This window comes from Mytilus californianus, unplaced genomic scaffold, assembly GCF_021869535.1.
Source record: "Mytilus californianus isolate M0D057914Y unplaced genomic scaffold, xbMytCali1.0.p SCAF_1, whole genome shotgun sequence".
NCBI classification, from domain to species: domain Eukaryota; kingdom Metazoa; phylum Mollusca; class Bivalvia; order Mytilida; family Mytilidae; genus Mytilus; species Mytilus californianus.
The window spans coordinates 95,159,371-95,183,763 of NW_026262581.1; the positions used below are offsets into that span (position 1 = coordinate 95,159,371).

Consider the following 24,393-nt stretch of genomic DNA (forward strand, 5'->3'; position numbering starts at 1 on the left):
ATGCATGAACAAATATATACAAATACTATTTATTAACATAAATGATAAAATCAAGCTGTACTACAGATGTATTGTTTTTAAGCTAATATTCAAATCACCAAGGATAATTTGTTCACATTCTGGTTTGTTCAAATAATTAAAAAAAATCATCTATTCCAAAGCTTGCATTTCCTATTATGATTTCCTTGATAAAGGGTTGCTGCTTACAAGGAAGTTATAAAAATCAAAAGTTCCAATTGGTGAAGTTGAAATCATCCCTTCCAAAATTTTACGAACGCGGTATCACGAATTGGTTGACCGTTATGGAATATCTGTTTCGCAGATGACGATGGATATGTTCAATTGTTGTAACCACAATCCCGTCCTCTTTTGCTCGAAGGTGACCTACCGAATTAGACTTATCATCGGGTTTGTACTTACACGATGAACACGACGGGTCCCACATGTGGGACAGGATCTGCTTACCCTTCTGGAGCACCTTAGATAACCCGTTTATTTTTAATGGGTTCGTCCAGGAACATATATATTGACGGGACTTGACACTACCTGATTGTAGTCGATTTTATCGTCGTGCCATAGTTAATAAAGATACGATACAGAAACGGACATGTGTTAAAAACGGACTCGCTATTATCCTAATAATTTCTGATATTATCAATTAAATGTCATTCAAACTAGTTTTATAGTGATGCTAGTGTATCAAACTTGTATTCTGTCACTTCAAATTTGTTAAAATCGCAAGCATTTCATCACAGAATTGTGCAGAATGCAAACCAGGTAATAAAAAAATGGCGGCCATTGCCGCGATGATTTACAAATTCCCAAACTATTATAAAACACTTCACATCAAATAAATCAAACTTATTTTGGTAATTTTATATGACAAAATATATCTACTAAATGATAAAACTTGTATTTATTTACAATTAGAGTTATGTGGTTTATTTGTTGAGCAGTTCTGATAGTTTTTCAGTCAGACGCTACCAAAATCCGTAAATCTTGGGAAGTCTCGGGGAGTCCGAGATTTTATCAATTTTATACTGAAAAGCGTATCAGATTCATTTCCCGTTAGATATACTGTTCCCAGGTTCGTCCTTAGCTTTCTATGTTGTGTTTTGTTTACAGATGTTTGTCTCTTGAGCGTTTTTCGTATTTTTTTTTTGCCAAGGCATTGTCAGTTTCGTTTTTCGAATTATGAGTTTCAATATTCCTTTATATCTTTCGCCTCTCTTTGTTTGGAAGGTCGGTAACACGTACACACTATTAATGGTTTCGTATTTGTTAAAAAAAATCTATTTATATCTATTCAATACCTTCGATTTTGAGATCTTGCAAAATAGAGAAGTCCAGTTAAGTCAACAGACTCATCCGCGTCTTCGAGATCTATCTGACCATACAACATAATTATTCTTAATATAAATTTCCACACCCGTTACTGAGTCATTTAATGGTGTTTCACTGACTGATATGATTGCCGTTTTCGATTTTGAAGCAATTAATTAAAACTCAAGATATTTTGGTAATAATGTTACAAAGTTGTGCGTTATGGTGTTGAGATGATAGAAAATGTAGAACTTTTCCTAAAATATTTTGAAGCAATCATCTTTAACATCTTTTAACAAAAAGAGGGACGAAAGATACCAGAGGGACACATTTTAAATGATTGTTTTGAACAAAACATTGAAGTTTCGAAGGATGGATTTACAACTTCACACTGATCGATCGGAAGCGAAAGAGAGTCAGAATGAATTACATATATTTAAAATTGGATGTTCCAGAAAGCAAAGCCATATATCATGTCGCAAGAGGGATTTTCGTACATTAAGTGTGACTTGTATTTACATATAATACATTAGTTAATAACATTTAGTTTCTATCTCATATACTATAAATAATACGTCAACTGTATTTGGTGTATGGTATGATTGTAAGGTGAATATATCAGTCTTGCTGCTAGGGTTCATCTTGCCTCATTTTTTATGTTTTATTGATCAAAGTTAAGTTTTCATGATTAGGTCAGTTTCTTATATACTATGATAGCTATAAGCAATAGGTCTACTGTATTTGGTGTATGGAATGGTTGAGATTGTACACTTCCGTCAGGTATGGTGCGTTTGACCGCATGTTCATGGTTCATTGGTAAATAAATGCGACAGTAGTTTACCGAGGTTGAAATCTCGTGACTCGATCAAAACGAGACAAATCTAGGCAACACAATTTAGGGAATTACATGAACACCAAAAGGAGCGAGACCGGGTACGTTGACAGGGTAAGCGTCTCCTGCTATGCATGCATCATCCGCCAATCGAAATCTTACTCACTCAAAATGTCACAATCGGGAATAGGACACATGCAATCGTTTAAATATCAGATCAGACGACTATACTGGTGTCTAAACATCTAAGACCATGAAAACATGTCGCTAGTGAGTTGAGACACCGACACATCGTATCGTGATGGTGACCGTATAACTTATGTAGCGTCGATTTCAATCGTTTTTCCTCATTACTCTGTTTGGGCAGTTTTTGTGTAAGGAGCACATGCCTGGTAACGAAGTCCGCATAGTGTGAACATACACGAAAGTAACGTATTAATTAAGTAAGATATGTAAACACCATACGATGGAGCAGAGGGTAAGTTACTGTTGATAAATGGGTTGGTAATTGGAAAGTTAAAATCATCACGTTTGTCATCGATTTTAGTTTGAAGTCGTCAGTCTGTGTTAATATCGATAAAAACGATCAATATATGGAGCAAACATACTGTCTGTAGTTTCCTTAATATCAAGTTGTCTAGAATATGTGAGAAGTAAGCACTCATTGAAATGGGGATTATTGAGTGACAGGACATCATCAATATATCTGAAAGTGGAATTAAAGAACTTTGCAAGATGCTTTTTCTTATTGTCTTAGAGAGGGTTTAGTATGAATTTTGCTTCATATAAGTAAAAAAAAACAAATCGGCCAGTAGTGATGCACAATTAGTACCCATTGGAATACCGACTGTCTGCTGAAATATTAATCTACCAAACTCCACAAAAATGTTGTCGATCAAAAAGTGATCAGGCATTTTGATATCATCATCGGTGCATTTGTTGTTGGAACCAGTGTAGGGGTTTTTCAAAAAGTACGATTTGGAATGACCAACAACAAGGAATTTGTATCTAGTTTGTTTACCATTTTTGTAGAATAGAAAAACGAACCTGTTTAATGAGACTATGCAGTCGATCTTTCAATTGACCATGGAGAAGAGTAACGTTTTGCTTAGAAAAATCTAAGATTTTGATAAGCAATGTGTCAGCTATATTAGGTTATGTAATGATTTTAAAATGTACTTTTCCGATTAACAGGATTGATTTCACCTTGATCTAATTTCCAAGCGCGTTACGCACGCTGTTCCTACAACCCATAGGATTTAAAAAAGAATTTCCTCCGCAAAACAAAAAAAAATGTTAGCAAACACTAACCGCTATAAAAACAAATTCAGTATATGTTTTCAATAATGTTCTTCTAGCTCTTGGTCATATGCTTAGTAATATCTAGTATATTTGAGGATTAAAACAACAAAGCTATATGTGAAAAAACGGATGTCCAACGTTACATTTTTGAACAACTGTTTTAACTCTTATGTAAAGTGATCCTATTTCTTATTCTCTGATCTTCCTGAAACTTGGCGAGAACAACGACATGTGTCGGTTCTTTGTAACAATTGAGTCATTATTTTGTCAAATTTCATTTGACTCGGTGGCTGCATATTAAGCTGGAATTAGAAAAATGTCCAACGACGTGTTTCGTTGACTCAACGACTGAAAGTGTATTTTATAAGTAGATATAGCCGAAAATGTCTAAAAATGGTAAGATAATAATAACATCTACCAATAGTACAAATATTTGCCTTATTGTTCGTGAGTTCAAATATTGTAGATTCTGTAAAATCTTCTCTTTTCAGTCGTTTTTCAAGCGGTAGTCATTTTGTCCAAGTTGATATTTCATTTGTCAAAGCAATTAATGCGGGTTTTTTACCTGATATTTCAATAAGTTATTCTTAATTTATAAAAACAAAAGTTAGATACACGAAGAGTACACAATGCCTAGATTTGCTTTTTATTAACTTCATGCTTGGGTCTGAAATGAATAAAATGCTACCAAAAATTACAAAACGGTAGTCATTTTGTCCAAACGGGTGAAAACGTCGAAAAATCCGAAAAACGCTCTTATTTCCGACGTTGCTAAATTTGTTTCAATTAAATGTTTCTGATAATAAAAACAAATCGTGTGGTGAAATTTGGAAAAAGATATTGAAGGCTGTCGAAAAAAGAATAGTGCATATTGACAAACTCGGAACATAGATTCGACACAGATTAAATTTTGATATTTTATAACCATTTTTAGCTTTTAGTGATTTATTGTTGCTAGAGGCAAATGTTTGATTCAGAATGCGAATGATATGTACAACTTTTGCAAAGACAATTTGGAGACACCAAGACAGTCCTCTATATGTTAAAGGTGAATTTTTTGGTATGTTGCGGAAGTACCCTGAAATAGATATAGATCATTTAAAGTCGCCCCTTCAGTAAGGTACATTCACCAAATTAAAAGTACAAGTACTCGAAAAGTTTTAGTTCGCGACTTGTCCTGCTACTCATGTTATAACTGTCGTACTGAAACTAATTCATTTATTAGCGAAGCCGGACCTTTTCGTCAAAATAAACTTGTGCATGAAACGGAGGTAACTGAAAGACTAATCACAAACAGCGACGAAAACAGTTTCATTGAAATAATACAACCCGGGATTGTATTACCCGTTTTTACGGACGATCCAGGAGAAGATTTCTAAAATTTAAAAAGTACGTCAGACATACGAAAACTTAAACAAGAAACTATAGATGACTGGGGAAATAATTTTGAAGCTGGGGTTCAAATAATTGAAGGGCTGTATTTGAACAATTGTGTGTCAAGGAAAGTACAATTCATTTCAAATTAATCAAGGGTAAAAAAATGATTTACTTGCAGAGTGTCGGATATATTTGTATTGGGGTTAAATCAAGATATCGAAAATTTACAATGACATATGATATGCACCATAAAATTTTAGCAGCCTGTGATTAAAGTTTTGTGCTTCTAAAATTATGTTTAAATTTATTCATGGAAAACTGTATATTTAATACTTCCGTCCTATTTTGCCTTCCTACATTATTTACGATAATACAGCATTTTAAGGGGAATTAAGGGTAAACATTGTTAATCGATTTCTACAACTTGAGATAATTCATGGGAAAAATACATCACAAAAATAACAGAGACAGAATCAACCCATAACAAATAAAAAAAACGAATGAAACTAACAAATTTAATTAATCGACGTCAAAATTTCAGAAAACACTCTTTGACGTCCAATTTTTGGTGTAACGTCGTGTTGTAGGAACATCGTGCACAACGTTAAGGTTCACTGGTCAACTTTATGGTTTCTTCATTTGGTCTGTTTGTCAGATACTATATGCATTAGGACAACTTCATATTGTGTATGGAGTGATTTAAATGTGAACATGTCTGTCTTGTTGTCATTAAACCAATGATTCGTTCATTGTTGAAGACCCTACATCAACTGTCACTCAAGATGAAGATCAGGAATAAAAGCCCTGTTCATTGATAATTTTCTATGTTTTCTATGTATTGTGTGTTATTTTGTCCCATGTACATTTACTCCATATCCTTTCATTTTCTATCCCATCATCAATAGCAAACTCAAGAAATTTCACGGCAAGATATCTTTAAAAAGTTGACTATCTTATGCCTGTTAGATGTATATGTATCAAAGTTACTTTTAATCACATAATTCTAATTTAAAAGTATACTGAAAAATAAACATGGTAGTAAATACAGCTGGAATCACATGGAACCACAAAGGGAGAAATGCCAGGTGGGCCGGACAGTGTTAAGCATCTCCTACTATACACACTTCACCTGTCATGATTCAAAATACCTATCCTGTAGCAAAGTGGCAAAACAGAAACATTCAAAAGGGTTATCTCATTTTTCTTCTTCAATGCTAAGGACAGGATTCGTGCTGGAGTGTTTTCTTGACCAATTTCTGTTGAGTAAAACTCCTTCCTCCCAAGTAGATATTTACAATTAAACGGTACAAATCTATATAGCGGGTTAAATATACACACAATATCTCCATTTATGGTATCTGGAGGCTGTACTATGAGCAGAATTCTTCTACTGAAGGTGGCTCTGTCATAGTTGTCGGAAGAAGATTCCAATCCTTTGTGGTTCTTTGATAGGATTAGTATGCTTGGGAAGTGATAACGTTTGTATAAATGATCGTGTCCTCTCCACACCTATCAAAGTATGGTGAATATAGTACCTTATAATAGCATGGAGGGTTTTTGTTTGCTTCTGTCGGCAAACAGCGGTTCTTTGTCTTGGTTTGTTGTTAACTTGTTGACACACATCCTTGAGTTCTGACTTTGTAGTTATTACAGAAAAGTCGGGTTTTACTTCTCTGGACATGGTCAAGTATGTTCAAATTATAAGCTGTGCCGGTAACATACTGGATCATCCATGTTCATTTGTGCGTCTTATATTAGACGTATGTATGCTTCATTTCTGTCTCCTTACTGTAGTCCCTTAAGAAGTGCCTGTGGAGGCCAACTTGCTTGCTTCCTTTACAGGCCATTACTTCTACGTGGTGTCTGAATGGTGAGTATTCGTTAATGTTAATTCCTATGTATTAACTTGCTGTCTCGCACACGGAGAATATGTTTAGTGCATAGTGGGTCAACTACCAACCTATCAACTGCTAGCTATGCATAATAAAAGTTAACAGTATGTTGTTGGTTCTCTCGGCGGATAATTATAAGGACAGAATGGGATGGGGGATATTAATGATGCATATGTCAGTTAAATATATTACTGAAACAATACTTCGTTTTAGTTCCGCATCATTGAGGCGGAGGTATAAAAATACTTCCATTTGCATATTCTTAATTTCAAGTTGACATTTCCATCATTATACCTTGACTTTTTTAACTTTCATATATAAATATTAGTCAACGATCTTTCTTACGAGGGCGTTGGATCGTTAGGAAAAATGATACTGTACACAATAAATAAATGGCAGTCAGCAGGGTTTAAGAACATCCGTTGTTCGACCTGTTAGTCAAATGCGTTTTGTTTAAATATACTTTTTCCCTTTTTTGGTCTTTTGGAAAATGTTGTTTGTGATGTATTTAGACCCCTCTACCAAGAAATTTGTTTTGCATGCACACGTATAAAAATTGCGGTTTTTATCCAACGCAATCATAGGTTTGAACGTTGTTTTCAATTTAGACTTATTTATATTTTTTCGTTTGGGCTTGTATTATATTTGCCTTCGGGTTAATATGATCCGTTCATCCTATTTCGACTCTTCAAAATTCAAGAGTCTATCCTAAATTGAGGTAAATTATATGGCCTTCCAAATACCGTTTCGATTCCTAACATCACTGAAGAGACATTAATTGTCGAAATCCGGATATGGTGTACAAATTTTTGCACCTCATGTTTGCGGTATACCATCTTTTCCGCAAGTTTATTGTTTTCTGTAATAAAAATCCATTTTGTTACATCTTGTGGTCCGTTTATTTGGCAATCCCCAATGGCAGTCAGCAGGGTTAAAGAACATCCGTTGTTCGACCTGTTAGTCAAAAGCGTTTTGTTTAAATATTCTTTTTCACTTTTTTGGTCTTTTGGAAAATGTTGTTCGTGCTGTATTTAGACCCCTCTACCAAGAAATTTGTTTTGCATGCACACGTATAAAAATTGCGGTTTTTATCCAACGCAATCATAGGTTTGAACGTTGTTTTCAATTTAGACTTATTCACAATAAATAAGTTATATATACGCCTAAAAAGTGTACAAAACAACACCAATAATAATAATTATAATAAAAAAAGAAACAGTAAATACAAGTTTCAATAAATATTTCGGATAACAGATATCCTTCATCGGTAAGATGTAAAATGAATCTTATCAATCTATTCTGATTATACTAAAACAATCATGAACGGAATACAAATAAAAAACCGAACCACGCTTGTATAATTATAAAATTTCATTGAACTACCAGCTGCGATGATTTAAGTTAGCGCAGCGATATCTGAACTACACCCTTTCCATTGATCCAATTTGGTACCAACGTTTTTATTTTTTTTTTATCCGAAACCTTTTCCGAGTGATACTCTCCTCCTTGGACCAAGCAGTGTTATGGTGACCTATAGTTGTTAATTTCTCTGTCATTTGGTCTCTTGTGGAGAGTTGTCTCATTGGCAATCATACCACATCTTCTTTTTTATATTTATGGTCTATGATTGTAATAGCCAGTCGATTGAGATCTGCCTAATAGCGTGTCCAGGGGGTCTCAAATGTCGACTAAAAGGAAGGTCCGGCTTACATTCATAGTCACTACGATAGCCGTTCATACGTTTGTGATATGTCAGGGAGAGAGTTCAAAGAATACATTTTCTTAAGATCGTGTGTTGTATCTTGTATGAAGGATGGCATATTTTCTACGTGTTGTCTTAAATGAAAGTCAATTAATTCTGATATTTTCTCTGTAGGTTGGTCATTGTCTGAAACTATTGGTCGTCCTTTTAAGTTCGTCAAGTTAAAATCGCTAATTCTAATTTAAGGCGATCAGGGGCCTGTTTATCGAAGCGCTCTCTTAGGACTAGGACATGTCCTAAGATCATCTTAGGACGTATCTTTGTCCTAATTTCGTTTACCAAACATGTCGTTACTTAGGAAAAGTCATAGGAATCGTCCTAACTTTATGACACCTAAGTAGGTTCTTAAGATGGTCTTAGGATGGTCCTAACTTTAGGATATATTTTATGATGGTTAATTTGTAAACAAATACGACCGCCATCTATATATGGATCCCCCTTTTTCTAAATATTTTTCTTTTTTCATTTATTTTATTTGTTCTTGCTCTTATCCAAAAGATATTACAAAAACAGTAGTATATATATATATATGACACCCCTCTATTCATATTTTCCACGTGGAAAATGATAATAGAGGGGCATCGTTTATATATATAAAACACATAAAATAAATGGACATGGCACTCATACCACATCTTCTTATTTCTATAGGTTAAAATATTAAAGAATATTTATTTTTAAAAAGTTCAGAAAAAGGGGGTCCATTACCCAAGCGCATGTGAACCGTAATGAAATAATTTATGTATTCCGTATTTTTATGAAAGATGCACGAGATTTGCCTTTGGACTCTGTAAAGTATAAAACCGTGACACTTCGAATTAAACTCACTCAAAAATATATAATGATGGTTACCGATCGTCTTTTATTAGTTTTCACTGTTAATGTTGTTTCCAAATAATTTGATCAATTATTATATAAAACGTTGTTACATTTTTGTGTTTTTGTTTTTGTTTTTGTTTCATAAAGTTTGAATGTACCATCATCAGATAAATATTATTTCTTTTCTTTATGATTAATATACTATATAATAAAATATTAATTTTCGCGAATCATTTAGGTCACAGAAATTCCAAAAAATGGCATCAGTAAGGAGAGTTGTACAAATGATGTGAATACACAGAACCCGGATCCAAATTATCTTTTACTAAAAGTATTCATCATTTTCTGTTTTGTATGTACTAACAACATTTCATTTTTCTACAATTTCGATTAAAATATTATAAAACCTGTAGTTCAATAGGTCACATGCCCCAAATAAACATTCCCCGATTGGTCGAACTACTGTGGCCTCGGTGTAAAGCAACGCAAGCCTCGATGTAAAGATCACGCTTCCAAAAATAGAGGTATGTCCCAACTTAACATTCCCCGATTGCATGATTGGTTGAATTGCTGCTCGATGTAAAGCAACGGAAGCCTTGATGCAATGAAGAAAAGGGGTTGACAGGATAAACGTAATCGTTATAAATTTTAACTTCATGGTTCTTATTCAAGCAAATTTAATAAACAATGATTTTATACAGTTGTGTTATTGTTTTCACCTTACATAGGGCTTTATTTCTGATCTTATTTCTGTGTACACAATTCTGAATCTACATATTTCACCTATATCAATATTAGGAAATCCGTTTGGACGATTCCATATACTATTATGTTTTAGGGTTTTTTAGCTTCAGTGTCGAGTTGGTGTATAATATTGAGGGCTGTCTGCGAGAAATAAATCTTTTTTTCTGATAGATTAACTAAATTCAAAACCAATATAAAAATAGTTAACAGATATATTTTATTTAACTGAGTAAATTGATCGGAATGTGAATGATACATAAACCTAAAATTCGTTTTGGTCTATCCCAGTGATGACATTTGCGCGGGAATTTAGTCCATTAACATCGTAATATAACTTACTTTGGATTATAATTATCTTTAGATGTAATGTTACAGGATTTAATGTGAAATCATTTGTCTCTTCTTTTAAAGTACACGAGTTTGACGTCAGGTTTTTACACATGAAGTCTCTAGTCTAAAAAAAGCCAGTGACAGAACTATAAACAGATATTGAGATAAGCAACTGTCTAGGGCCAAGCATAAGGGAGGTGAAAAGGCCAATATTACGCAGAACGATCAACAGTTACATAGACGGATCCAGGGGGTGGGGAAAATTTGGTTGATTTTATAGGGAAGCAGGGGCGGATCCAGCCATTTTATAAAAGGGGGGGGGGGGTCCCAACTCAGGACAAAGGGTGGGTGGGGGGTGTGTTCCAACTATGTGTCCCCATTCAAATGCATTGATCGTCCAAAAAAAGGGGGGTTCCAACCCTCGGAACCCTCCCCCGGATCCGCCACTGGGGAAGCATGACGGGAGTGGGCAACCCTTAGTTCAGTCAGCGGCCACCCCCCTTTTATGAAAAGTTGTGGATCCGCCACTGAGATTTATATAAGCAGGTTTTCTTTGTGTAGATACCTTAAAATATCACCAACTGTGACTGAGTACACAATTTGATTCATTTTAGCTCATTAGCTGGACTCACTCACTAAAAAGGTTCATTGCGGGCCTGCTCACTGGCTAACATTTTACGATATTCATGACTTGTGTAGAAAAGCCGATAATCTATACATGTGTGTGAGGAGTAGTTATCAAGCTTGCTTTCGTCTGTAAAAACTGTCTTAGGCCAAGTTAGGGAGGTGAAAAAGCCAGTAATAGAACGATAAACAGATGATCAGGTTTTCTTCATATAGATCCCTTAAAATATCCCCCACTGAGGACACAATTTGATTCATTTTAGCTCATTAGCTGCGCTCACTTGCCATAATAGGTTCATTGCGGCTTACTGGCTAATATGTGTAGAAAAGCTGATAACCTATACATTCATGTACATGTATATGGTCAGATCATATGTTTTCGTACGTCATATGAATTTGTACTATGCATGCCTTTTCAATGGAAATTGTGACGACAGTATGCATTCTTAATAGCACGAAAAATGATGAGAAGAGGATACATATGTCAACCAAAATTTTTCAGCAACGTCAAAATATGTGAGGACACCCTATCAAGATCTATCAAGCTTGTGTTCATGTTGCATTAAAACTGTTTTAGGAAGGTGAAAAATACCAACAATATAACAATAAATAGATAATCGATATTGTAAAATATCAATGTGTTGAAAAGCCAATGATCTACATATTTACTTAAATATGTCAACCATAAAATAAAACTGATTTAATTTACACCACAACTGTTGAAAAAACCTTTATGTTTATATAATTTATCTCATTCTATAGTCCATTCAACTGACAGAATCAGTGTACATTTAATGAACTCTTTAATAACAAGAATCATCATGGACTATTCTTTACAGCAATATCTGTTAGCCATTTAGGGGTCTTTTGCATTCAAAGTTTAGTTTTAGTGGGTTTATTTTGCGAAAAAGAACTCAATTTCCAGATCAAAGTTAACATTTTCTATATATTTTGCTGTGTCAAAATGACCTAATATTATAAATATAAAGGACAGTACCCATATAGACCCAAAAATGGTATATCACATTCTACACATGACATTTTAGCAGGAAAGACTGCCATTGGAGTATATAACTTTTAACCTGTGTATATATAATTAAAATACGATAATAAAATTCATGTCTTTTTCAGGACTTCTGATCCAACCATGTAGTATCACTATGGCATGTTTGTGAGATATGGTTTTGGTGGATAGGATGTTCATGAAGGACCTGTAGTACAAAGTATATCACTGGATTGAGCTCTTTGTCTAAGTGTATTATTAAAGTGCTTTGCTTTGAGCTCAGTTCATTGTTATGCAATTCATTCTTTGTGAAATAAAGATTTGACAGACAACTCTCATGTACAAGGATTTGTCAGGGTAGTATCCATTCTATGTACAATGTAAGTAATAAGGAGATAAAAGCATTTTATTATGATTTGAACCAAACATTTTTTGTCCATTAACCAAATTTAAAAAAAAGAACAAATTTACCCGACAATGCTACACTCGCTACTAGCAATATGATGCTAGGTTGTTTTAATACATCTGTACTGCCTACTGATGACTCGGTCCTGAGTGTAAATGGTCATTCAGTATGTTAAAAAAAAAGGGCAAAATTTATAAGGCCTATCTGGCCTAATTTATTTCTAAAACTATATTTCATTGTACATGTTCAACATTTTTCATACATTTGTTTATTTCTTAATTTGTGTGAATTAACATTGTTACAGTAAATGTTAATTACTACACTTTCATACCACAACAAATACTGTATTGGTATCATTTATATTTGTATCCATATAACAAAAAAAATTGAAAATAGAATAATTTTGCAATACCTTTTTCATTATTGAATACTATAACTTTTTTGATATTTAGACATATTAAGTAGATTTTCATAATACCCACTTGACAAGCTTGAAATTCTATCAGATTACTTTTGGAGCAGTTATGAGTCTTTGAAGCATGCTCACAAAGGTTTTTTTGTTGATATCATTTTCATATTGGTCAAAACTTTTTTTTGCTTCGGCCAGCTTTGGATGAGATGTTATCAAAGAATTGATAAAAAACAACACAGAAGTTTACTTTCTAGCTCAACTAGCCCCAAGCATCATGTCAGGCATTGTCATTACTAAAAACCAATAAATGTCTTCTAATCTGAGAAACAATTTCGACATTTTAACAAAATATTTTACTAATGATACTGACAATCCACCACAAAGTAATATAAATAGAACCATACAAATAGTGAGCAAATACATATAGAAAAGATGTGGTATGATTGCCAATGAGACAATTCTTCACAACAGACCAAAATGACACAGAAATTAACAACTACGGGTCAACGTACAGCCTTCAACAATGAGCAAAGCCCATAACACATAGTCATTTATGTTATTTATGTACACAAAATAAACGAAAAACAAATATTATGTAACACATAGACAAACAACAACCACTGAATTACAGCCTCCTGATATCATGTTCTCGGATATCATCTCCCATTTAAAAAAAAATCAGATGAAAAAAATGAACCTATTATGTGTTGCGCTCCTAGCTACAAAATGTATCCAAAATCAAAGATGTGGAAAATATTCTATCATAATCATTTGGTAATTAATGCAATTAGTGTCTCTTCCATGCCCGTCTTGAACATAAAATCTAAATATTAAATAAATAACACTCCTCATGCTCAGGTTGGTTGTCATCGTGCAAAACAGTTAATAACAACATATAGGACAAACATAGAACTCCTTTTGTCATATAAAACACTGTCAAACATCCAAACATACTATCCACATTCATCTGTGTCCACACTTGTAATATTAATAATATATCTAATTTTTAATCTTGTAATTATTTACTACTGCTGAAATTAAATGCATTCTTAAACATTTAAAATTTTTGAATTCCTCTTTTTCTTTACGCCTACACTTAGGACAGCGGTTAGGACATCCTAGCTATAAGACAGTCCTAAGATAGCTTCGATGTGCATGCTGAGACATGTCATAAGTCGGTCCTAACATTGTCAGGCTAATTTATTCCTAAGAGAGGTCTTAGGACAAATCTTAGGACAGCCTCGATAAACAGGCCCCAGATGCCTATTATTTTTGCTGATTATCTAAATTTTGAAGACGCTCGAACTTTCAAAAGTTAATGTTTTATTTTAACATAAATCCAAAAATTTCGATAACTTTCTATTGAAAAACTGCAATATTTCCTGTATGATATATCGTGATTAATTTCCTCTTTTTTAATATCCTCGATCAGTTTTGTCAATTGTTTTTTCCTAATTACAATGTGTATGCACGATGTGACATTTTTATCACAAGATACAATAGTATCAAGGCTCTGGATAATATGTGATTAATTAAATTATCAAGAAGAACATTGAACCTGTGACTCCAACACGAGTTGTGCAAATATCTATATTTAAAGCATTATGCGGAAGTTTGATTACCCTGATAATCAAAGTGTACATTCACATTAAGATGTCGGAAACTGATCGACTATTGGGTCCAGGCACAAGGTAAAGTAAATGACAAACTATTAGGAAGAAATTATAAAATTTATAATGATAACTTTCATTTTTTGCGAAGTTGAGTAATAAGCTTACTTTCACTTTCTGTTTTCATCTTCAGAAATATATAGGTCATCACAAGTTATTGATAATTATACAGGTGTGTCAATCGTCAATATTTCATATGTAGCGCCCTCTTGTATTACTATGTATCTTGTTAAATGTTGCACAACAGACCGGAAGTAGGTGGACTTACGAAAAAAATGTATATATAAATATATACTTACACGGTTATATACGAATGAAAAAGAAATAAAATATGAACAGGTAGGACTATTTTGTTGTCAACTCCCAAGAAGCTGATATACATTTTGTATTATGATATCGAAGTATAACATTTATTTATATCTTTTGTTTGCTTATATATATATATATCATATTTCTTCCTCGTTGTTCCTACTACATGATAGCATTTGATAGTATGTACCTCTATTATAAACATATATGTACAGCCTGTGTGCGATTTTTCTAATAATTTTTTTGTTTTTTTTTTTTGTTTGTTGTTTAAACTTTCGAATGAGATGATTTGAGATCGGTTTGTTTCAAATAGTAGACCTTTGAGAACCCAAGTTTCATGTACAACCAGTGGCGAAGCAAGGCCTTTTTTAAGTGTACGCCCGAACCTCGGCGAGTGGTCTGGATCCAGGGTGTAGCTCTGAAAGGGGCTCCTGTGGGGGACCCCCGGACCTTCACGGAAGCTCACGCGTTATCGAGAAAGAGATACAGGAGATGTGGGGTGAAAGTGCAAACCACATATCGTATCACAGCTTCCATAGAAATATAAAAAAGAAAACTTAATGAAAAATGTTGTCCTAGATTTTTTAGTTGTAATCTCTGTCCTGCATTTTTATTTTTCACTCTATTCGTTCCTGCCTTTTTTTTATTAGTTTATCCTGACTTTTTTATAATAAATTGTCATCCTGCATTTTTTTTTGCCAAGTTGCTCATCCTGCCTTTTTTTTTACTCAAAAATCCTGTCCTGCCTTTTTTTCAAATTTCATCCTAGCTCTTTTTTCCTTCAGTATGGCCACGAAGTGGTATATTCTGTTTTCACAAAGGATTATTACATTAACTATTTTTGAAAGTATATGTCGGTTTTTTGTTAGAATCTCATGATGAAAGGATGACAGTGGAGAACTTGAGAAGCTATCGACTTGGATATTGAATTTGCAACATCCAAAACGTCTTGTCCAAATTTTACACAATAATGGTGAGAAAAATCATCTTCCATGTGTTGTTTTACATGTGACAAGTTTGACCAGTCATTTACAGGAGACAAAATTCAAAATTATTTTATTTTCATATCACATGTCGTTTGGCAAAAATAGTACAATAAACGTTTTACCTAGTTAAATCCGTAATGCTGTCTCCTTGGCTTCAGACTATCAGACACCACCACTTTCATTGTTAACAAGATTTTATATATAATAAATTGCTTTGAACAATAGGAAATTGAGTAGAATTCACAGTAGATTCAGACTTTGACAGAAAATGAATAAATATGTAATATTATATCATTTGATTCAAAAAGTTAATGTCGTCATTGAAGATAACATTACAAGCCTCATGTGCTTTTAAGATTAAAATTTTTTTTTCAAAATTTATGTGTACGCCCGGGCGTTTTGACGCAAACGTAGCTACGCGCCTGCGGTGGTACAAGTAATAGTGTATAATTATGGGGGTATGATATCTCTATGGTATAATTTTGATGTTGATAAGCAATAGCTAGAAGTTCTAAGATTGTAATTTGAGTCATGATCCATTTTAAAATTTCTTTTTTATAACTGGATTTATAGTAAAAAATATGATGAAAAAATAAATTACGAAATTCAATGCATGTGCACTGAACATATTGATGAAACAATAATTCTATAATATTAAGTTGTTTTTTTTTCAAAATAAATGCATACATGTACTTTGAAATGTGTTTCTTTAATAGCTTTGTTATCTAATCAATCAATATTATCTATAGATATCAAATATGAGAGTGTAATGTTTTCTCACCGTGTTCACACTACAAGATCCTATCATTAAATTAGTGATGCTTATAGAATGTATAATAGTTGCTCAAATATGTAACATGTTAATGGGCATCTCCCTGTGATGTTTTTTTGTTGATTTTAGTCTCTGATGCATGGTTTTTATGCCCCCGCCGTAGCGGTGGGGGCATTAAGTTTTACCCTTGTCCGTCTGTACGTACGTCCGTACGTCCCAAAATTGGTTTCCGTTCTCTAACTTGAGTTTGCCTCAACCAAATGTTATAAAACTTATACACAATGCTTATTAACACAAAACACAGATCAAGTTTGAATTTTGGTGGCGTCTCTTTTTAACCGTTCTAGAGATATGCCCCTTTATAAATAGAAAAATTGCAAAATGTTTAGTTTCCGTTCTCTAACTTAAGTTTACCTCAACCAAATGTTATGAAACTTATACACAATGCTTATTACCACAAAACACAGATCAAGTTTGAATTTTGGTGGCGTCACTTTAACCGTTCTAGAGTTATTCCCCTTTATAAATGGAAAATTGCTAAATTTTTATTTTCCGTTCTCTAACTTAAGTTTGCCTCAACCAAATGTTATGAAACTTATACACAATGCTTATTACCACAAAACACAGATCAAGTTTAAATTTTGGTGGCGTCACTTTAACCGTTCTAGAGTTATTCCCCTTTATAAATGGAAAAATTGCAAAATTTTTAGTTTCCGTTCTCTAACTTAAGTTTGCCTCAACCAAATGTTATGAAACTAATACACAATGCATATTACCACAAAACACAGATCAAGTTTGAATTTTGGTGGCGTCACTTTAACCGTTCTAGAGTTATGCCCCTTTATAAATTGAAAAATTGCTAAATTTTTATTTTCTTCTAAATATCAAGTAATTTTTATACGACCGCAAAAAAAATTTGCGGTCGTATATTGGTATGACGTTGGCGTCGTCGTCGTCGTCGTCGTCCGAAGACACATTTGTTTTCGCACTCTAACTTTAGTTTAAGTGAATGGATCTCTGAGAAATTTTACCATAAGGTTCAATACAACAAAAGGAAGGTTGGGATTGATTTTAGGGGGTTATGGTACCAACAGTTAAGGAATTAGGGGCCAAAAAGAGGCAAAAAATAAGCATTTTTGTAACTTCCAGACATAACTTGTGTGTTAGTGTATGGATCTCTCTGACATTGTACAAATAAATAAATAAATAAATAAATAAATAAATAAATAAATAAATAAATAAATAAATAAATAAATAAATAAATAAATAAATAAATAAATAATCTTTATTTCAAGAGGATAATCCCATTAGTTAAAACTAATCTTCCTGAGAGTCCTCAAAATAATAATTACATATTTATAAGTAAATACAATATTATGATGATATATTATACACAATATACAATTGTCTCTAGATAATAATGAAAAAGCATATTAATTTGCACAATTGATGAAAAATTTGTAACATTTTGTTTTAAAAGACACAAGTGTATTACTCATTTTTATACGACCGCAAAAAAATTTTTGTGGTCGTATATTGGTATGACGTTGGCGTCGTCGTCCTCGTCGTCGTCGTCGTCTGGCGTCGTCCGAAGACACATTGGTTTTCGCACTCTAACTTTAGTTTAAGTAAATGGATCTCTATGAAATTTTACCACAAGGTTCAATACCACAAAAGTAAGGTTGGGATTGATTTTTGGGGTTATGGTACCAACAGTAAAGGAATTAGGGGCCAAAAAGGGGCCAAAAATAAGCATTTTTGTAACTTCCAGACATAACTTGTGTGTTAGTGCATGGATCTCTCTGACATTGTACCACAAGACTCCATATCACAAAAGGAATGCTGGGATTGATTTTGGGGGTAATTGCCTCAAAATTTTAGGAATTAGGGGCCAAAAAAGGGGCAAAAAACAAGCATTTTTCTAGTTTCATGACAATAACTTGTGTGTAAGTCTATGGATCTTTCTGAAATTTTACTACAAGGTTCCATATCACAAAGGGAAAGCTGGAATTGAGTTTGGGGGTAATTGCCGAAACGTTTAGGAATTGGGGGCCAAAAAGGGGCCAAAAAACAAATTTTTCTAGTTTCCAGACAATAACTTGTGTTCAAGTGTATGGATCTCTCTGAAATTGTACTGCAAGGTACCATACCACAAAGGGAAGGCTGGGATTGATGATGGGGGTAATTGCCTCAAATTTTTAGGAATTAGGGGCCAAAAAGGGGCAAAAAACAAGCATTTTTCTAGTTTCAGGACAATAACTTGTGTTCAAGTGTATGGATCTTTCTGAAATTGTACTACAAGGTTCCATATCACAAAGGGAAAGCTGGGTTTGAGTTTGGGGGTAATTGCCCTTAACGTTTAGGAATTTGGGGCCAAAAAGGGGCCAAAAAACATATTTTTCTAGTTTCCTGACAATAACTTGTGTTCAAGTGTATGGATCTTTCTGAAATTGTACTGCAAGGTACCATACCACAAAGGGAAGGCTGGGATTGAGTTTGGGGGTGATGAATCATAAGGGGGTTCAAAAAATTTGGGGGGGATTTTTTTTTTTTCCTTTTTTTTTTCTTTTAAAATTTTCCATTTTAAGTTGGTTATTTCTGATTTATATTTAAAAACAAATAATAATGATATGGTAGGAGATACACACCAAACAGGATGTGTAAATTATTATATAATAAGTATTGTGCAATAGCAAGAAATTTTCAATTGCACATTATTGCGCAATAGCAAGAAATCTTCAATTGCACAGTATTGCGCAATAGCAAGAGATATCCAATAGCACAATATTGCGCAATAGCAAGAAATTGTCAATTGTACAGTATTGCGCAATAGCAAGAAATATTTAATTGCACAGTATTGTGCAAGAGAAGATACTTCGTATAAATTGATTATTTCTTGACCAATTTCGATGGGGTTTTATTCTTGAATTCTTGGGGTTTTTAATATGCTGAATCATACCGTGTATTCAGTTTTTGGATTTTGGGCCCCGTTTTTAAATTGGTCCACATTGAGGTCCAAAGGGTCCAAAATTAAACTTTGTTTGATTTCATCAAAAATTGAATTCTTAGGGTTCTTTGATATGCTGAATCTAAACATGTATTTAGATTTTTGATTATGAGCCCAGTTTTCAAGTTGGTCCAAATCGGGGTCCAAAATTAAACTTTGTTTGATTTCAACAAAAATTGAATATATGGGGTTCTTTGATATGCTGAATCTAACCATGTATTTAGATTTTTGATTTTTGGGCCCCGTTGTCAACTTTGTCCACATTGAGGTCAAAAGGGTCCGAAATTAAACTTTGTTTGATTTCATCAAAAATTGAATTCTTGGGGTTCTTTGATATGCTGAATCTAACCATGTATTTAGATTTTGGATATTGGACCATAATAGGTGAATGTCCAATTTAAAATTTTTAAGTTCTTAGACCACATTCATTCTGTGTCAGAAACCTATGCTGTGTCAAATATTTAATCACAATCCAAATGCAAAGCTGTATCAAGCTTGAATGTTGTGTCCATACTTGCCCAAACTGTTCAGGGTTCGACCTCTGTGGTCGTATCAAGCTGCGCCCTGCGGAGCATTTTATTATTATTTCATTTGGTAAACTGTTCCATATTTGAGAACCTGAATATGTAAATGTTTTCTTTAAAAAGTTTGTTTTTGGTTTCGGAAGATTTAATAGTTTTTCATCAGCCGAACGTAAATTATGATTCTGATTACCAATAAAATGAAAGTTTTCTTGTAAATAGTTAGGAACCATATCATTTAATGATTTAAATACAAGTATTGTCTTTTGATATTGAATGCGTTTTTCCACATTTAACCAGTTTAAACTATTAAACAACAAACTGGATGATGTCATTATGTCAGCTTCTACTATAACCCTAGCAGATTTCTTTAATAACTTATTAAGTTTATTTATTCCACTTTCATAGCAACTTCCCCATATATTGCAACAATAATCAAACAATGTCAGAATATAAGCATTAAAATAAATAATACGTATATGCATAGGTAAATATTTTCTTATCTTTTGTAATAAATTGATTCTACACAAGGTTCCATATCACAAAAGGGAATACTTGGATTGATTTTGGGGGTAATTGCCTCAAAATTTTAGGAATTAGGGGCCAAAAAAGGGGCAAAAAACAAGCATTTTTATCATCTGACGACCGCAAACATTTTTTTGGGATCGTATAATGGTATGGTGTCGTCGTCCGAAAACACATTTGGTTTCCGGACAATTATTTTAGTTTAAGTGAATGGATCTCTATGTATTTTTTTAAGAAGGTTCAATACCATGATAGGGAGGTTGGGATTGATTTTGGGGATGATGGTCCCAACCGTTTAGGAATTAGGGGCCCAAAAGGGCCCAAAACAAGCATTTTTCTAGTTTCAGGATAATAACTTGTGTATAAGTATTTTGATTGCTCTGAAATTGTACCACAATGTTTAATACCACCAGTAGAAGGTTGTGATTCATTTTGGGGGTTATGGTGCCAACAGTTTAGGAATTAAGGGCCAAAAAGGGGCCAAAAACAAGCATTTTTGTAGTTTCAAGACAATAACTTGTGTGTGAGTGTATGGATCTCTCTGACATTGTACCACAAGGTTCCATATCACAAAGGGAAGTCTGGGATTGAGTTTGGGGGTGGTGAATTATAAGGGGGTTCAAAAAATTGGGGTGGGGGATTTTTTTGTCCTTTTTTTCAATAAAATTTTCTATTTTAAATTGTTTATTTGTGATTTATATATAAAAGCAAATAATAATGATATGGTTTGAATAGGTAAATTATTTTTTTTTAAGTTCTTAGACCACATTCATTCTGTGTCAGAAACCTATGCTGTGTCAAATATTTAATCACAATCCAAATTCAGTGCTGTATCAAGCTTGAATGTTGTGTCCATACTTGCCCCAACTGTTCAGGGTTCGACCTCTGCGGTCGTATCAAACTGCGCCCAGCGGAGCATTTTATTAAAATTGGAGTTATCTTCCTTTGTCCATGATTATAGTTGAATCAACTACAATCAATGCTTTATACAATGCAATGTTTAATTTTGACCTCCACTGATAAAACACAGATCAAGTTGAATTTGGGTAGTGTCACTTTAACCATTATTGAGTTATGCCCCTTTTTATATCGAAAGATTGGAAAATTTTTAGTTTCCATTCTGTAACTTAAGTTTGCCCCAAACAAACATTATGAAACCTATACACAATATTCATTACCACAAAACAAAGATCAAGTATAAATTTTTTGTTTCCGTTTTTATACAACCGCAAAAATTTTTTTGTGGTTGTATATTGGTATGACGTTTGCGTCGTCGTCGTCGTCGTCGTTGTCGTCGTCGTCGTCCGGCGTCGTCCGAAGACACATTGGTTTTCGCACTCTAACTTTAGTTTAAGTGAATGTATCTCTATGAAATTTTACCACAAGGTTCAATACCACAAAAGGAAGGTTGGGATTGATTTTTGGGGTTATGGTACCAACAGTAAAGGAATTAGGGGCCAAAAAGGGGCAAAAAATAAGCATTTCTGTAACTTCCAGACATAACTTGTGTGTTAGTGTATGGATCTCTCTGACATTGTACCACAAGGTTCCATATCAAAAAAAGGAATGCTGGGATTGATTTTGGGGGTAATTGCCTCAAAATTTTAGGAATTAGGGGCCAAAAAAGGGGCAAAAAACAAGCATTTTTCTAGTTTCATGACAATAACTTGTGTGTAAGTGTATGGATCTTTCTGAAATTGTACTACAAGGTTCCATATCACAAAGGGAAAGCTGGAATTGAGTTTGGGGGTAATTGCCGAAACGTTTAGGAATTTGGGGCCAAAAAGGGGCCAAAAATAAGCATTTTTCTAGTTTCATGACCATTACTTGTGTGTAAGTGTATGGATCTTTCTGAAATTGTACTGCAAGGTACCATACCACAAAGGGAAGGCTGGGCTTGATGATGGGGGTAATTGCCTCAAAATTTTAGGAATTAGGGGCCAAAAAGGGGCAAAAAACAAGCATTTTTCTAGTTTCAGGACAATAACTTGTGTGTAAGTGTATGGATCTTTCTAAAATTGTACTGCAAGGTTCCATATCACAAAGGGAAAGCTGGGCTTGAGTTTGGGGGTAATTGCCCTAAACGTTTAGGAATTTGAGGCCAAAAAGGTGCCAAAAAACACATTTTTCTAGTTTCCAGACAATAACTTATGTTCAAGTGTATGGATCTCTCTGAAATTGTACTGCAAGGTACCATACCACAAAGGGAAGGCTGGGATTGAGTTTTGGGGTGATGAATCATAAGGGGGTTCAAAAAATTTAGGGGGGAGATTTTTTTTTTTTTTACTTTTTTTTCTTTTTTTCCTTTTTTTTTCTTTTAAAATTTTCCATTTTAAGTTGGTTATTTCTGATTTATATTTAAAAACAAATAATAATGATATGGTAGGAGATACACACCAAACAGGATGTGTAAATTATTATATAATAAGTATTGTGCAATAGCAAGAAATTTTCAATTGCACAGTATTGCACAATAGCAAGAAATCTTCAATTGCACAGTAATGCGCAATAGCAAGAAATCTTCAATTGCACAGTATTGCGCAATAGCAAGAAATATCCAATAGCACAATATTGCGCAATAGTAAGAAATTGTCAATTGTACAGTATTGCGCAATAGCAAGAAATATTTAATTGCACAGTATTGTGCAAAAGAAGATACTTCGTATAAATTGCTTATTTCTTGACCAATTTCAATGGGGTTTTATTCTTGAATTCTTGAGGTTCTTTAATATGCTGAATCTAACCGTGTATTTAGTTTTTATACGACCGCAAAAAAATTTTTGTGGTCGTATATTGGTATGACGTTGGCGTCGTCGTCGTCGTCGTCCGGCGTCGTCGTCCGGCGTCGTCCGGCGTCGTCGTCGTCGTCGTCGTCGTCGTCCTGCGTCGTCGTCCGAATACACATTGGTTTTCGCACTCTAACTTTAGTTTAAGTGAATGGATCTTTTTGAAATTTTACCATAAGGTTAAATACCACAAAAGGAAGGTTGGGATTGATTTTGGGGGTTATGGTACCAACAGTTAAGGAATTAGGGGCCAAAAAGGGGCCAAAAATAAGCATTTTCTAGTTTCCAGACAATAACTGTGGAACAGTGTATGGATCTCTCTGAAATTATACTACAAGTTTCCATACCACAAAGGGATGGTTAGGATTTGCTTTGGGGGGTTATGGCTCAAACCGTTTAGGAATTAGGGGCAAAAAAGGGGGAAAAACAAGGTTTTCCTGGTTAATGGACAAATACTTTAGTACAAAACATAATTTAAAGCAGTGTAAGGGAGATAAATCAAATACATCATTGAAATTATCTCCCTTACACTGCTTTTAAATTATGTATAAAGTAATGGTTAATGAACAATAAAGATAATTTAAAACAGTGTAAGGGAGGTAATCCAAATACAAAGTTTTGGTTACTTCCCTTACACTGCTTTTAAATTATGTTTAAAGAAATGCATATTTATAAAGGAAGACCAGTAAAAATATCTGCAAATGTTGCATCATTTTATTTTACAAAAAAATCTATATGAAAGATTTGACACTATATTTTTAATTCTATTATAAAATAGATTAAGTTAGCACTATGGTAAAATTAAATGGGTAATTATGGTTGCCAACTCCATTGGAAATTTGAATTGAGATTATGACCATATCTTGAGGGAAAGAATTTTTTGGGGGTAAAAAAGGGGGGGGGGGGTGATAAAAAGAAATTGTGGGGGGTCAATTTTTTCTCATTTCAGATTTCAGAAATTAAAAAGAATTATTCTTCAAATATTATTTTT

General features: G+C 33.7%; 2 protein-coding genes across 3 annotated transcripts in view; both read left to right on the plus strand.

Moving 5' to 3' along the window:
• Positions 1-24,281, plus strand: part of LOC127710717 (uncharacterized) — a 132,056-nt gene extending 107,775 nt beyond the window's left edge. The window contains exon 5 of the transcript XR_007986294.1: positions 23,834-24,281. The gene's annotated coding sequence lies outside the window, so the exon portion shown is untranslated. The remainder of the gene's footprint in view (positions 1-23,833) is intronic.
• LOC127710473 (protein SSUH2 homolog) overlaps positions 12,859-24,393 on the plus strand; it is a 46,159-nt gene continuing 34,624 nt past the window's right edge. Inside the window, exon 1 of one of the 2 annotated variants that reach the window (XM_052216353.1) lies at positions 12,859-14,517. In XM_052216353.1, the coding sequence (XP_052072313.1) occupies positions 14,480-14,517 (38 nt within the window). In that variant the 5' untranslated portion in view covers positions 12,859-14,479. Of the gene's footprint in view, positions 14,518-14,685; positions 14,836-24,393 lie in introns of those variants that run through there. The other variant, XM_052216360.1, reaches the window with a different exon arrangement.